The sequence below is a fragment of the Leguminivora glycinivorella genome, chromosome 10, assembly GCF_023078275.1.
Source record: "Leguminivora glycinivorella isolate SPB_JAAS2020 chromosome 10, LegGlyc_1.1, whole genome shotgun sequence".
Taxonomy (NCBI): domain Eukaryota; kingdom Metazoa; phylum Arthropoda; class Insecta; order Lepidoptera; family Tortricidae; genus Leguminivora; species Leguminivora glycinivorella.
In genome coordinates this window covers 17,313,106-17,330,404 of record NC_062980.1, presented here as the reverse complement: position 1 = coordinate 17,330,404, position 17,299 = coordinate 17,313,106, and the positions used below count along the sequence as shown (strand labels likewise).

The window sequence follows — 17,299 nt, the reverse complement described above, 5'->3', positions numbered from 1 at the left end:
TAAGATACCTAGAGGGAGTGTTACTTAAAATAGCCTGCAATTAATAATATACATTTTCATAAAATCAGAATAATGTAAATCAATGATAGATTAGTTTGAATTTAGTTTGAATGTTCTGTATGAAACTTGGTTTTTTGGAACACTGGTGATCATCATATCCACTAGTCCACCCAACCTAGCAATATAAATGAAACAAATATTTTTGATGATATTTTAACTTATAGTGGAGAAAACAGAGTTTGTTTTATTTTGTATCAAATTAGTACGAAACAAAACACATATGATTCTGTTCCATATTGATAGGATTGAAAAAGTGCTAATTTTATTGAAAAAGTGCTACAGATAGGACCACATGACCTTGGGCCTTAGGCCCGCGCACACGGAGGCAACAGTTGCTCGGCGACTTTCGTATTTGTATGAAAAGTTGCGTCGCCTTGTGTGCGCACTTTCATACTAGACCATGGTCGCGACAACAGTTGCCCGTGTGCGCGGGCCCTTAGGAGGGTAAAGAAATAAGGAAGGTTTTTTCATATGGGCTTTATATACGTTAGCGACATTGCGTGCTGTGTCTATTTTCTTAGTAATCTGTGTCTAAGACACAGAAGAATCGGCAAGTATTGCAAATCGCATACGCAGTTATTTATCGTGACGTCTATAGAACCCTTAAGAGACATTACGGTAATAAAAACAACCACAAAAACATCAACGCCCTTTATTTTCTTAAATTATCGTAATTTGATATCTCGCATATACAAGTTGAGCTAAAGACAGTAGTCACTAAGTTTTATGATAAATAATAAATGACCATCTTAAATATCTACAATGTTATTAGGAATGTACCGTTTGAGCAATATCCGTACCTAAAAGATTTTTTTCTGTTAACTACACGTGTGTTATTGGAAACTTAATTAATTTTCTTGCAACTTTTATTGCAAAACGATTTTTTCTAGATAAGTAACAAATTAAGAATACGTAATGATATGCACTTAAATGATATGTAAACTTTACAGTGATTTAGCCATGATATCTACAGCATGCGCGGATCCAGGGGGGTCATGGGTGTCATGACCCCCCCCCCCTGGGGCCCCGGGCCTTTACCACGTGACCCCCCCCTGGGCACGACGCTGGATCCGCGCTTGATCTACAGTTTTGTCTTATGTCTGTCTTTCTATCGCTCACTTACATTTACGAGCAATAGAGATGTGATAGAGAAGCAGAATCAAAATATCAATATTCGCAGTAGACCCTCAAATTCCGTTTGGGAACCATTTGGAGTCACAGATTTTAGAAAAATGCTTCACGCGGCCTACAGATGGCGTTAAATTTACTCAAAGCGATGCTAAAATATCAATAAGGCAGTCTACATACTGATGTAACCGCCTTAGTATTTTTATAGTGTACTTATAATTATGGCTTAATAAATAACTTAACGCCTACTGCCCTGGCTCAGAGCTCAACTCATATATACTATCGTTTAAATTTATCTAATATTTATTAGTAATATACCTACCTAACATAGGTTTTAAATACACTTAATATTGGTAAACGGTACCTTAGGCGGTTATATACAGTTATCACTATTTGTCTTTGAGATACAATTATATTTACAATTGGTTTATGTATTAAACCTACTATTTACAATATTTTTTACACTTAATAAATGTGATATGATATAAAAACTGTACATTTATAATAATATTCGTTAAATATTTGAATGATTTAAATATGGAAGCGTTTCTTTTATTTTATATACACGATAAAATTACAATAATATGTTTCGTATAGGTATTACATGAAGTACATACTTAGTATAAACTATAGGAAGATCCCTTAGGTACTTATTTGATAGCTAGCTTCTGCCCGTGACTTTGCCTGTCCTTTGAAAAAACTATCCTGTACACTATCACCTGATACCAACTACAGCAACTCACTCCGCGATCCTTTCACCGCGCTACAAGTACATGCAGACAGAACGACTTTCGCGCGGCGCAATTATTTTCATATTTATAATTTACATGGAGTGAGCCTTCTGTACTTGGTGGTAGCAGACAAATTATTTTCATATTACCAGTATGGCAGACGATATCGAACTGTGATTTATTTTACTGTTATCGTTTGCGATTAACTAACAGTCCAATGACGTCCGTAGTGAATTAGTGATAAACTGGAAGTCCCTTAACAGCCCAGCCACGACATTGGTCTAAGCGCGAGAGCGGTGAGCGGCAGCCATACGTGCGAATGAAAAGTCCCATCGCTGTGTCTCGTTCCAATGTATGGCCGCCGCTCACTGCTGTCGCGCTTAGACCAATGTCGTGGCTGAGCTGTATGGCCTGAGTGGACGCGCTGATTTGGAGCGTGCAGCGTGCTGACAAGTGGTTCGCTATCTGGGTCATTTTTTCAAAGTTGTCCACCCCACTTTTTTGTAACATGGGTATTTTTTACGCGATTCATACTCAGAATCGCGAGGTCTTTCGATCCTGATAGGAGAAAAAAAAATGTCCCAAGATTTCCATACATTTTTCAAACCTTTCATTCATGAAATAATGGTAACGGGAATGGGAAAAAACTTTGGGACATTTTTTTCTATCGGGATTGGAAGAGCTCGCGATTCTGAGTGGAAACCACATAAAAATTTCGAAATCCAAAAAAAAAAAACTGGGGTGGACAACTTTGAAAAAATGGCCCATCTATAAGTTGTCATTCTGTTATCATGCACACATAATGAACACTTCACGCCCCGCTCCACGTCCAACTCAGGCCGTAGCCTTATTCTTTAGGATAAGAAAGCTAGGAAGGGTTAAAAGTACGAAGTTATTGGTTGGTATACAATTTATGCTAGTCCATCTTTGGATTGGATAGAGAAGATAGATCAAATTTAGACAAAGTAAAAAAATAAATCGCAACAATTTTGATTGAAGTGTAACAGTCTCGAAAATAAAGTATTAATTATATTTTTGTATTTACAATTTTCATTGAAATAGGTATGTACTTAGATACAATTATTTAAGATTTTGAATAAGGTTTCTTAACATGTGTGAATAGTACATTCACACACTCCATTCGGTACTGGTTGATAAAAAAAGTCTTATGGTCAAGGTGACAATAGTTAAAGCTACTGTTTTTATAATATGGAAGAAATATTGAGAGACATACATAGCGATTCGTTGTTGTGGCGTAGAATATTTTTACCTTAGCTAGGGCCTCAGGAGTAGAAATAAAAGCTAAGATATAGACTTAGTAGTAAACTATTAATACTATTATTGAGTGTAGGTTACCTAATAGTTTTAGATTTTTCCGTATAAGTAGATTAGAAGTCTAGATTATTTAATTAATGGTCTCTGGCAAAAGTAAAAAAAAGTTGATATGAATCTACGAAATAAGTAATTCTGCAGACATTGCCATATTACTTATAATTTTATTGGTTTCAAAGCCGCACGACTCGCACGAGTAGGTAGACTACAAGAAAATTGGCATTGCAAATAAAATATATTTTCGACATGGAATGGGCCGAAAGTTTAAAAAAGTAATTATGTATTCTTTATAACCATAATAATTATGCATGGTCCATGTGTGGTCACTTATTGCATTTTTTTTTGTCTTAACCACGAAAAAATACTAATACATAGGCGAGAAGGTTAGAATAAAGTCCCTACTACGCAATTAATGTAAAATAAAGCCTATCATGTAATGGGGATTGACGAAGAGACCCTAATGAAGCTCATAAAACCAGTCACAATTAAAACCCGAGATAGGTTTGATATTCATTAATCAAATTGGTAATGAGATTTCAACTTTCTTTAACAAGATTTAAAAGGGGCATTCCACAATAAGGTATACTGTAACGTGACTAGCATGATTAAATTGGTTAGCTACTTTAGTAACCTGGAGAAATCTGTACTTATGTATTACCGTTGAAATTAAAGTTATTTTATAAAACATCGTGCAAAATATCGGCATATTACAGCTTTATTAGAAGTGTTAAAAAACGAGTGTTTCGTACTTGATACCTTTCTTGAATTCTAAACGAAAATATGTCGAAGTAGATTTAAAGGTCTCACTTTGTCGCTTACAGAAAGGAAAATTAGCTTGTATTTTTATACTCAAAAATTGTTATAGCCAGCGACCAAGTGGGAATTTTTATTTGAATTATGTATAGGTATTTGAACTTCATTGTAAGGTGTAAAGAAAACAAATTACACAACAACCGGTTGCCGTGCCCTGCCCTTGCAAGAACACGATCGCCGTTTAAAAACTTCGTTATTATTAACTCTAGGGTCATTCAGCGATTTCGTGGAATCTCGTTGCTATAACGCCTCTGGCTTGTTATTGATTATCTTGATGTTGCTAATTTTTTCTTCTTTCTCCTTCTGTTTGTCGACTAGTTGGCACGATTGGCCGTTGGCGAGCTTGGTGAAGTCTGCTGGGTCTGTTTGGGTTTCTTTGTCGGCACATATTGCTCCTGTAATTAGAAAAAGAAACATATTGTTTATTGTTTTTATTATAGTAGGTACTTAAAAGTATAAATAGTGATTTTCAGATTGGGGTTTCATTCAAAACACATAAACAGGATCTGGCGCAGTCGGTAGGATATGACGACATCAGGAAGAAATGAAACATTCTTTCCCTGTTCAAACAAACGCTTATAAAGTATTTATCTTACTTATTTTTGGACGCATATTGTGAATCTCTTCGCTCCGTAGAAAAATACACGCCGAAGTCTCTGTAGCACTAATATGAAAGAGTCAAAGGGTATTGTTTCTTGAGAAAATTGGCGTTTTAGATAAGAAAAGACAATAGAAGTAACACTTCTATGCTAGCATTATGCTGAGTTGGGTCCAGTTCGTTCCAAGAGTCGGGTCTGAGTCTGGACGATTGCTGGCGAGGTTGCGGACGAATACTTCGGAGTGCCTGGGACCTCGCCGTATAGCAAGGCGACGGCGACAGAGGGGTTTTAGTGGGTAAACCAGGTCTCATCAGCCTAGGGAGTCCCACATAACCATCCCAGGCCTGTCCCCGCGCCTGGGTGGTATGCGTAATGCATTTCCCCTCTAAAAAAAAAGCGTCCAGTTCGTGATGAACATTTTTATGCCATTTTGTTCTTCGTTGTTTCATGTCCGTACATGTTATGTGGTCGTCATGAATAAATGTATCTTATTTTTTTTTACTTACTCTTGCTTGCAGAGCGGGGCACGGATTGCGTGGGAACTGGTTTCCTGCTGTAGCGGACAGGCATGATGCTCTGGCGAACGTTGCGTTCAGGCCGGATCAGGATTATGTACAACTGGAACACAAAGTTGGAAGTGTTATACACGTTTTATTGAAGTGAAACTTCTAATGCGACTTCCAACGGACAGCGTTAAACTTTTAACGGTCAGTGTCGCCAACTCGAAATAAAAAAAAATGATAAACTGATGTCAGGAATATGCCAATTTTTGAAGTGAAACTCTTGAACTTGTCCGTATTTCATGTTTATGTTTGTTGTTTCAATAATTTGAACAATAAGCAATGTAAAATATTTAAAACAGTAAAAAGATGGAAGTAACTAAACGCAAACCATATTGTTTGCCATCGACGTAATAAAAAAGGCAAGGCGGCGCTGCCGTTGTGCACCTCCCGCGTACTATATAATTATAGTTAAACTCCCTAGAGGAGTCGCTAGCATGCGGAGTACTCAGCGTGCGGCGTTGTTTATTCATTGAGTTCGTTGAGTGTGTGCGATTGGACTCACGGGGGAGTCTTATATATATATGTTTGTATTTACGCCAGCATTCAGCGAAGGACTTTGATTTTGGCCTAGCAATGAAAGTGTTAATGCATACTGAGTTACTAACCCACCATTTTGTTGGTGTGAAACACACATTCATTTTTACTAAGGAGGCCTTAGTATATAAAAATTATCTCTCTTCTCGCCATCTTTCGTCTCGTCGTCGTCTTATCTCTCGTCATCTTTTGTGAATCGAACGTTACTCAGCCTTACCTTAGGCGAAAACAGGCACACCAGCGTGACACTGGCACTAAGTGATATGGTGACAGCCATGCTGGTGACTCGGAGGGGCACGTGGCTCGCGGTACCGAAGTAGAGAGGCACGAAGGCTAGCCAGATCACGCAGGTTGTGTACATGGTGAATCCTGGAATATAATAGTTTTTGTTTAAGTATCCGTAATAATTACACACAACAGCTTATAAGTTTTGTAAAGTTAAGGATAGTTCTAATATAGTCGCTACACGATTAAAGCAATTAGTCCGAATTTTATCCCCCATATTTTAACTAGGATTAATTAGGATTGTACTAATTAGGATTTACGCGATAATCGTGTCGCCTTTAGCAGTATTCTTGAGTATTCGCTTGACTTTTTTTAAATTCAGAATGCATATGGAAGGCTAGGTAACATAAACTATATTATATCTTACGTATTAGTGCGTTTTCACATTGTCCGATCCGATATCGGATTTCGGAAGGATTTCAAATGCAAAAATCATCAGATGGCGGCTTATGCATGGAATATCGGTCCTAAATCCGATAGCGGACCGTATAATGTGAAAGTGCACTACTCTAAGTCACTGTATCTCCTGGACGCTGTTGTTGGGTTTCAAAGAAAAAATAGGTATACTAACTCGTTTATACCTTAGGTACAAACCTGTGTACTTTACGGACACCAGACATTATGTAATTTAAGAGGTGTGCTCATATAGCGGAAATATTTATTATATTTTTATGCACTGTTACATGTTCAACTATTAAAAAATATAGGTATCTATATCTATTTGAAGACTAAAAGTCATATAAAACCTCCTATCAATTCCTATCTTCAGTTCTAACTGCAATTTGTGGCTGTGAAAGCCGGGTTCGAGACCCGATAGTAATTATGAACCCCTCTTATAACGAATAGTCCTAGTTTTACTAGCACTAGATAACGCTATTGCCTTATTCTTGAACATACATTTTGATATATCAATTTGATATCAAACAATAATTTTGAGGCAAGACGCGCTTCTAGTTTTATGAACAAACCGAATAAACACAATGAAACAACACCGGGTGGTTTCGGGGTTTGGGGTTGGACCCACCATAGTAAGAGGACATGGTGCGTAGCCGAATGGCACAAACGCTCACGGAACGAAACGCTCGTAGATATCTATCTCTATCGCTCTTGCGTATTGGCGCGATAGAGCCAGACTACCTTTCGCGACGTTTCGTTTTCGTTTCGCGTCGCAGAAATGCCGTTCGGCTACGGGGCCAGTTAGTGTAGGTACTGGTTACACTAAGGCCTGTACCGAAAAGTTTTTTTTTTAAAATCTGCTTCTGATGTTGCTGGTGAACAGTTCTTACGCAGCTCTGCTTTTACTAATGCCCAATAACGCTCGATGGGCCGTAGTTGGGGGCAGTTCGGGGGTTCATATCTTTGGCCACACATTGCACGTTATTTGAAGCCAGACACTCTTGTGTGGCTCGGGCATAGTGTGCAGTAGCCAGGTCGGGCCAAAACAACACATCCCCTTCATGTTGCCGTATAAATGGTAAAATAAATCCTTTTATACATTTCTGGACATAAATATCTGCATTTATCGTACCTTTTGTAATAAATGACCCAGTGCGTTTCCCGCAGGAGCATATTGCTTGCCATATTAAATATTTTTCTCCAAACTTCTCCATAAAAATATATTTATTTTGATCGCTGATATTCGCCTTAGATTCGGTTGTAAAGAATTGATCACCTGGCAAAGTCGAAAAATCTTTTTTCACATACGTCTCATCGTCCATGAGCACGCATGCTCCGTTCAAATCGCAAAGCAGCTTGTACAATTTTCTCGATCTTGTAACGGAACTATTGAATTGTGTTATCGACTGTTTTGGGGCTTTTACTTTTTTATAAGACTTTAAATTTTGACGTACTTTCGCTCTCTGGACCATAGAAGTACTAGTTTTTAATTTTTTTGCCACGTCCCGCACCGATAAACTACAATTTTTCTTATAAGCAGTCACTATTTTCTTTTCTAAAATTTTATTTGACGGACCTATGGGGCGTCCACTTCGAGCTTTGTCTTGAATTCTGTATTCATTGAAGTAACGATTAACTATATTTCGCACCGTTGCACGACTTACATTTACCATTTTTCCGACCGCCGCAAAAGATGAACCGGGATTTTCCAGATACGTTCGCAAAACATTTTCTCTCCGAGTTAATTTATCGTCTTGCATTTTGAATAAAAACAATGCCCAGCCTAAATTAACAATGTCAATCAAGAATATTATATACCATGGATTTTGCGTGCCGACCAATGAGTTGAAGCCAGGTTCATTCACCTTTACTCCTATGTTCTATCTCTTTCCGACACTGTGATGTATTGCCAGATTAGTTACTAAAAAAAACGTATAAAACATTCTTCAATCAAATTGACTTACTTTTCTTTGTATTATACGAAAAAAAACTCAATCAAAAACCCTATTTCTCCGGTATTTACCTCCTGCGTACTATGGGAACACTAATAATAAAAAAATATGCCCGATATGTCAGAATTGTCAAAAGTCATTCACCGATTCAGATATTTATTTTGCGAAATAAACGTTTTTCGACGATTTACTTAAGTTCTGCGCTATGTATTGCATAGTGAACCATTGTGGAAGTAAATGGAAACCGAAATCCGACGTAAAATTTCACAAGTAAGTACTTATTTTACCAAAATGTTCATAAACCTCGCTGGCAATAAATTTTCTGCTATTTTGCTTGTAATCTTGGTTAGTTCTTATCATTATATTGTTTTCATTGTCTCAAATTATATCAAAATTCCCACGAATAGGTTTAGAACGATAAATATGACCTTTAAAGAAAAATAATGCTATGTGTGGTTTTACGACTAGGGTGACCAATCTTTTTTCTTGCATGGTATTTACTCTTATTGAATGGAGCTAAATCTATCAACTTGGTACGGTTTCTATGTTCATAGTTCATATCACAGTATAATAATACCAACTTTATTGTTTATGTCTTTACAATTAACATGAATAATATTAAACTTTTCAGTGTTCCAAAAGATGAAGGAAGGAGGCAGCGTTGGCTGTCGATTGTACCGATAAAAGGAAATGTTTCAGAGCGTTCGACAATTTGCAGATTTGCACTTTAAGCCTGAAGATTATGACACAGAAAGAAATTTTAAAAATCGGTCCAGTAACGACGGAGATATCGTGGCATAAACATTAAATTGAGATACATATATATATATATATACATGCGAAGAGAATTGAAATACGTACGAATTGAGAACCACCTTCCTTGAGATTTGGGGCGGCGCTTAAAAATAAAGATACTGTTTTAAAACGTCCTAGTATTTCATTATTTCCCCATTGACAAATACTTCCCTTATATTTTTGTGGCTATTCCCACTAGTTACCACCAAGTTTTTACCTGTCCTAACTACTGGGATTTTCCCCACATTGTTAATTACCACACCGGGGTTGATAGCTACTGGGATTAGTTTTCCCAGTAGTTACTACCAAAATATTATTGTGATAGTTTAAAGTGACTGAAACATTTTTTAATAAATACAGGTGTCAGTAAAAGAAAAGTTATATTTTAAGCCTCGTGTTGCAACACTCACCACGCTCTTATTCTGGAACGGTTCTGAAAAAAAAATCCCAGTAGTTTACCACTGGTAAAAACTGTACCGTATTTTGTGGCGTAAGGCAAAGTAACTGCAGAGTGGTATAGAAATGGACCTTATTGGCGGTTGACAAATTAGTAAGGTGCATTAGAGTAATTCCGAATGACAGAAATGTTCAGATAATTCCGAAGGGGAATCTTGATATGACGGAAATAATGGTGATTTCTATGCGACTTTCCTAATTAGACGACTTTCGGAATTGCCCTAATGTACCTTACTTTTTGAGTTTGTGAGGATGGATGTTCACTTTCGTGATAAAACGATTGATCGGATTTGAATTTAATAAGTTACAAAATTAATCAGTCGTATAAACGTAATACGTCAAATTCCGCGGGATATCCCTAATGTATGCTTAATCATGGACACCCTAAAGAAAGAGATGCAAGACCGGCGTGACGTAATTCAAGGTCAAATTTTCTGGCTTCAACGTAATGTTCGGCACGCAATATCCATGGTATATAATATTCTTGATGTCAATTGATACATTAAAATGACATAAGCTGAAAACTATAAACAGAAAAAAAAAAACTTTTACCAGCCAGTATTTTAGTAATATGCAAACTTTGTAAAAAAACTTTTCGGTACGGGCCTTATCTGATTCTTAAACATGAGGTGCCTGGTTCGAACCCCCAAATTGGCTCTACTACAGTAAAAATCGCTGAGTATGACGTATGACCCACGTATTTGTAAATATTTATGTATGTACATAATATATTGTATGTTAGATTAAGTTTTGTAGATTAAATTTAGTTAAGTTTTGTTTTTACGTTTTAACAATAACCTACACAATTACACATTCACGTAGTAAAAATATGTGGGTAGGAGCGAAAGACGCCCAAATCGTGCGTAGCCGGATGCACAAACGCTCACGAAACGCTCAGCTGAAACGAAACGCTCATCTAGCTGAAACGAAACGCTCAAAAACCGTGTTTAAATTTACTTAAAAATTACTACTGCCGACATGTTTCGTGGCATATGGAGAGTATGGAGATCCATCATCAGGCATGAGCTCTTGCAGCGGCTAGAGTCCGTGCATTGTTGCCTGCACTGTGCGTGCCTGCATAGTCGGTTCCAAGATAAAAAATACCTGATTTCTATAAAACCAACAAGTTTGGACTGTGGATAATCAGTTCACTATCCACAGTTGGGTTTATAAACTCCAAATTTAGACCCCGAATGAAGGATAAGACCATTAATTCACTCATTGTTATTTAAATATTTGATTAGCTTTTGTTCGGTGTACTCCTCAATATAAGATCTTCTTATGAAGAATGAAGAACTCCAGGATAGTACTATCTTCTTTTTATTAACTTAATAACTAGGTACAAGTAGGTTAGGTAATTTCGATAAATCTATACAGATATATGTGTAGCCGCTTCGGCTGTAAGGTGCAGTCTAATGTAGGTACGCGGCGCGGGGAGCCGTGACGTATGTGTGTGACGTCATGTGTCGTCAACCGGTCTTCTTACGAGTACTTTGGGTAAACGTATGTTGTGTGAACAGCTTTTAAGATAAGACCCCCTCCTCCTCGCCATGGTATCTTCATTGCTGAGGGTCGTGAAGTCCCAATATAATCAGCTTTATTCTGACTTTCTGTTCCGGTTCTGAAGTTGGGTGTAGAGGATAGAAAGGATCTCATCTGTCCATCTTGCGACCTCTGGATCGTTAGCCATCAACCTTGCCAGTAATGATTAGTTGCTCAAGGTTGTGGCCTTTTTCCCTCCAAAAACTCCAAAATTCTACGTAAACAGATGGTTGATAACCTGGTGTTGATTTTCAATTCACGTAAGATAGACACATTTGTACGGAAGGCAATTCAGGGTATTTGCAAAATCTTCATCTAGCACCACATCTCGAAAACGTCAATGCGGTTGCAGCCTTTTTCAGACTCCAAGTCTCAGCTCCGTAGATGAAAATGGAGAAGACTAGAGCGTAAACCAATCCGGTTTTGATTTTTCTAGAGACATGCGGTTCTCAGGAACCAAGACTTATGGAGATAATCCTTGTAGCTAGGACTCTTTTGGCCATTCCTATGCGTATTCTGTTTTTTTTTTCAGAAGAACCGATATTGTCGATGTTTGCGCCGAAGTATATGAAGTCATCTACTGTTACTGGCCTAAGAACATCTGTGTGTTGTATCTACCTACCACAATCCACCACCATGAGCTTGGTTTTTACTGTGGTTAATCTTGAGATGCGTTTCGAGACTGATGCGTTCCATTTTACCAGTGCTGTCAACCATTTCCGCTTCATTGGCAGCCAGAAAATTGGTGTTATCTGCCTATCGAAGATTTGTTATTTTGGTGCGCACCAATGATGATTCTTCCCTCCCAGCTTCCGCAGGCTCTTCTGATGACATATTCACCGAAGGCAGGTGACGGGTAATCTTATCAACACCTTTTACAAAAGTAAAAGGGCTCGAAGGTTCTCTACTAATTCAGTTTCCTTTTTCAACGGAATTTCAATTCAATGAAAGCTACCAAATGCTTGATGACAAAACGATGCAGTCAAAGGCTTTGCTATAGTCGATAAAGCAGAGGATCATCGAAGTACTGAATTCATAAGCCATCTCTATCAATGGACGTATATTTAGGATCTGTTTGCACCTTTGCCCTTCACGAAACTTGCCTGTTTTTGCGGGATCTGCCAGTCCAGCATGTGACATAACCTGCTGTGTAACACAGCATGTTTCTGGTGGGATATAAGAACCAGGGTCCTGTAGTTGTCCTTTACGCAATTACAAATACGTGATACTTATATGAATAATCTATGATGATTTCTAGTGTCTTTGTTGATTTTATCGAAGATGAGTGCTAATTGTAAGATTTAGCATCTAAAATGTATTTATTTTTTGTAACAAAGTCCTAAAACCTGCTTTTTTTCAAGATTTCATTAATTATATTTGTCTTTTGAAAGTGGTAGTTTAATGAACACTACTAAAAAACTACTTAATTAAATAAAATCAAAACCGGGAAATTACTGGTTTACCGGTTTTTGCGACGCTATGTCGGTAAATTACCGGTTTTGAAAAACGACCGGTAATTGCATTCCCTATGTCTATCGCTCTTGCATATTGTCGCGACAGAGCCAGACAACCTTTCGCGGCGTTTCGTTTTCGTTTCGCGTCGTAGTAATGCCATTCGGCTACGGGGCCTGGTGAAAATTTGACTCTGCTAAAGTGACGTGACGTTTCCGTGTTGGTTCGCCATTGATGGATAATTTCATGTATTCTCGAATGGGTAGAATCAAATCCTGTCACTGTTATTGAATTGAATTATATTGGCATCGAATATCCATGGCAGAATCCGGGCCCAATTAGAACGGTCGCCGGAGAACTGAATAGCTTTGTTCTTCATGGCTTTTGCTTCGACTAGGGATTTTATTGTCTACGATATGCTCATTATGTCATAAACTATGTTTTTGCAGGGCAGTCGCCTGCAATTTCTGCGCTCGCGTCTTTCAAAAGCCTCTATTTACTTAAATGACAAATGGTTTACACTATTTGACTTTTTCAATTTACCCACTAAAATGATTTGATAGATTTGTTTCGGAAGCAAGGAAGCGCACGGTCTGCTTTATTATAAAACGGATGTCTGAAAGTCTAGAGGTGTTTGCAATAGGGACAAACTGTTTCCTTCGGGCATTATCTACGGGGCTTCGCTCAGCATTCAGCATTGTTACAAGCGGTGGTAGAGTTAGCCCGTCCCTTGTACTGGTGATGACTGCCACAGATACACAAACTTGAATGTTGTCAACCTGGCATTATGGCTATTTACCAGCAGAAAGAGGCTTATTACCTATTTACCACTAGAAAGTAACAACACGATTTGTCCTTTTATTACCTCTGTCAAAGTTTGATTTGGTTGTCAAACGTTTTTTGTGTTTTTTTTTATCGGTAGAACAATTGTTTATTCTGTGATTGTACCCTCATTGAGCTCTGAATGCCGAAACTTAAGCAAATCAGACGCTATACCCCCTAACCTGTCAATATTAGGTTCTTTAATAAAGTCTATCCATTGTTCGACACCATTGTGCGAGACAATGCGGTGTTGACCCGGGGGCTAGTAGGTCGACTGATGTGGAGACAATGCGAGTGTCGAACTGCGAGAGGGACTACTGATTGAGTCGGGATTCATTAACGCTTTTGAGTAGACGAATCCCATTGTGAGAATTGCTTGAGAATTGTCGTATTTTGTAGAGAATAACACATTTTATCTAGACGGTAAAAAACGTTTGTTTGATAGAAAGGGACAAACGATTTAACGATTTTGTTAACTATAGTGAACGTTTATAAATAAGGGGGTTAAACGTTATATGTGCGTTACTTGAATACTACCTGAAATATAGAATTAATGTGTCTAGCGGGAATCGCTAAATGCGAATTTAATATCACATTACTTTCTTGGAAATCTGTTGTGGAACGTCTTAATAGGAAAAATACTTGACAGTTCAATGAATACCGGTTTGTTGCGCAAAAGTACCTATGTATAGCAGATGTTTACGAATTTGCTTTCTTTGATATCAATAATTCATGCCATTTGAAGAAGTTACTTGAGCTAAATGATTTGAAATACCGAAACTTAATTCTATTCAGAGGCTCTCAAAGTTATCTACATGTTATGTATATATACGCTCGTCGATATACGACGACCCAGTCGTGCTCATTGTTCGACACTATTGTGCGAGACAATGCGATGTTGACTCGGGGGTGGGACTGAAGACAATGTGAGAGTCGACGTGCGAGCTCGAGGGACTCAACTGATTGAGTTTGGATTCATTAACGTTTGAGGAGACGATTTCCGAAATAACAGGCCTTTATATGTATTTGCAAAATATACGTTTGAAATATTGAGTTAATGGGAAGAACTCAGGTGCGAATCATTGAATGCGAATTTATGGCCACATTTCTCTCATGTACTCTCGTTATGTGATCTCGTGTCCTAATTTGTGGAGTGTTAAAAGTGTCACAGAATACCATCTTTGATATTAATAATTCATGTGAATCTGAGGCGTTACTTATGGAAAATGATTTGATTTAAATGCCGCAAACTAACTCTAATCGGAAGCTCTCAAATCTGTATGGTATTGAATACGATGCGACCTGACAGGACTCATTGTTCGACACCATAATGCGAGACAATTCAATGTTGACTCGGGGATCTTCTTAGTAGTTTGTGACTCGAGGGCGGTGCTGACGTGAGGAAACAAGGATGTGCGAGCTAAAAGGACTAAACTGAAGAGTTGGGTGTTATTAAAGCGCTTCAGCAGACGAATTCCGATTCTGAGAAATGACTTATTGACAGGCCTTTATATTTGCATATTTAATACACGTTTAAAATATTGAGTTAAAGATAAATTCGGATTAAATAATTCGCAATTTAGCGAACTATTTAATCCGAATTTATGGTCATATTTCTTTTTTAGAATCTCGTTATGGAAATGTAATACACTTCAATAAATAAGAATTTGTGGAGCGTTAAAAGTATCACAGAATATATCCTTAGATATTAATAATTCATGTAAATCTGAGGCGTTACTTATGTGAAATGATTTGATGTAAATGCCGAAACCTAACTCTCTAGAAGCTCTCAAATCTAAGTACCTATAGGCACAGATGTCATATATACCATAGATCAAGCAAACGTAATCTACTTAGCGTGTCAAATGAACTCAGTGAAATCCACTGAGTTGTCCGTCTTTACTCGCAGCTTGCAGCTTTCGGGCGTCAATTTTTGTAAGTTGAAGTCAACCAAAACATAAAAAATGCCTCGTTACGTGATATTCAATTGCAACAACACAAAAATTATGAACAATCAAGAGCCTGAGACATATTTAAAATTACAGGCAAGAATCAACTTCAGTACAAAATTTGACACGCTCGGCCCCTATACAAATATATGAATTTGTTTCTTCTATCTAAATTAAGTTCTGTGCCTATAGGTATATTATACATAATATAGTATTGAATACAATGCTATTGCTACCCGACCGTACTCATTGTTCGACACCATTTTGCGAGACAATGCGATGTTGACTCGGGGGCGGTACTAATGTATGTGAGGAGACAATGCGAGAGTCGACGTGCGAGCTCGAGGGACTGAACTGATTGAGTTGGAAGTCATTAACGTTTGAGGAGACGAATTCCGATTCTAAGAATTTGTCGTATAATGAGGCCTTTATAAAAGCAGAATATAAGTTTGGGGTAGCAACATGCGAGCGTATCGACGTGAGAGCTGAGAAAGCTGATTGAGTGGGACGTAGATAACATTATTAATGCTTGAGATTTAGACTATAAGATTTAGCTTATAGTGTTGATGGGTCTTTATTTGACGATAATATAATTATTATAATCTGTGTTTCAAGTTGGCTGAAGGGTTTTGAGTAGGCACTTTAAGGATAAGCGGCCTAGTGGGGAGCTTTTTCTTACCTAAATCTAATTTTTATGTATTTTTTTGATTGTCGTTTAGAATGAGTCAAAAAATACTTACATTACAGGGACGAAACGTTCTAAGTAATTTACCAGTCAAAGTAAAGGTAGTCAACCTAGCAACAGCATGTCACGTCTATGTCATCTAGTGCAATGTCAGCTCGGCTGCCCAAAGCCTTCCCGCGCACGCCCGCAGTGTCGTTAAATGTTTTATATTCATTATTTTTCTTGAGCATCTCTTAATGGAAATTTAATAACACAGACGGCTTGAATAAGTAACATATTTAAATAAATAAAAAATTGTCTAACTTTACCTAAGTATAATGTCAATATATCAAGTGAAATTAACGAAGAAATATATGATTTATACTTACTTATTTTGACTTTGTATAATAATAGCGAACTTAATGTCTAAAGGCATTATTTTCTTTTTTATTTACCTAGTTTTTTGCTGCACTCATTTCTGACGAGGCACCCAGTTTGTGTCGTAATGGTTGCCTCAGTCGAGTAAAACATTTTTTACATTAGGAAAATATATTTTTCTTTTTTTTTTTTTTTGTTGGCATGTTCCACTGCTGTGCAAACGTTGCCTCTCTTTCTTCCACTCGTATCGGTCTATGCCGAAAGTTAAAAAAAAACATATGTAAGTAATTATGTATACATTTTAGGCCCACTTGCACCAACCACTTAACTCAGGGTTAGTGGGCTGTCATCTGTTAAATGCCATATAAAATGGTGGGTTAACCCTGGGGATTTTCCATTTTCGTTGGTGCAAGTGGCCCTTAGAAACATTACAGTAATAACCTTGTTTCAGTTACTTTTAATAAATAATAATTTGGCTAGTTAAAAAAAGTCGTCAAAATGACGAATTACTGTGTTGCGATGCTGAATTCCCAATTAACTTCTAAAACGTCGGCTGCAGATAAATATTCACATTTACAAAGTCATCTATTACACGGGTTAGTTAACCGAAGAGCGCTTAGCAAACTAACAACTAACTCGACCAAACTGTCGGTAGCAATCGTAAGCAATAAACAAAACCAAGTTTAACTTAGGTTCAGAACAAAACCGTCCCTCAAGGGGATAAGATGGGGTTTGAAAATATTCTAACGGTCTGATTCAATTTTGGAATGTTTCACTTGCTAGGGGAAATAATATTAGCTTTTAAAATAAAATTACGTATGTCTACATACATAACATCGCGCCTGCAT

The 17,299-nt window shown here is 37.5% G+C and overlaps 1 protein-coding gene across 1 annotated transcript in view; it reads right to left on the bottom strand.

The window, feature by feature from the left end:
• Window positions 1-3,497: 3,497 nt before the first annotated feature.
• The window catches only part of LOC125230620 (metabotropic glutamate receptor 2-like), a 484,421-nt gene continuing 470,619 nt past the window's right edge, over window positions 3,498-17,299 (bottom strand). The window contains 3 exon segments of the mRNA XM_048135836.1: window positions 3,498-4,459; window positions 5,170-5,281; window positions 5,978-6,129. Coding sequence (XP_047991793.1) covers window positions 4,305-4,459; window positions 5,170-5,281; window positions 5,978-6,129 — 419 coding nt within the window. The 3' untranslated portion in view covers window positions 3,498-4,304.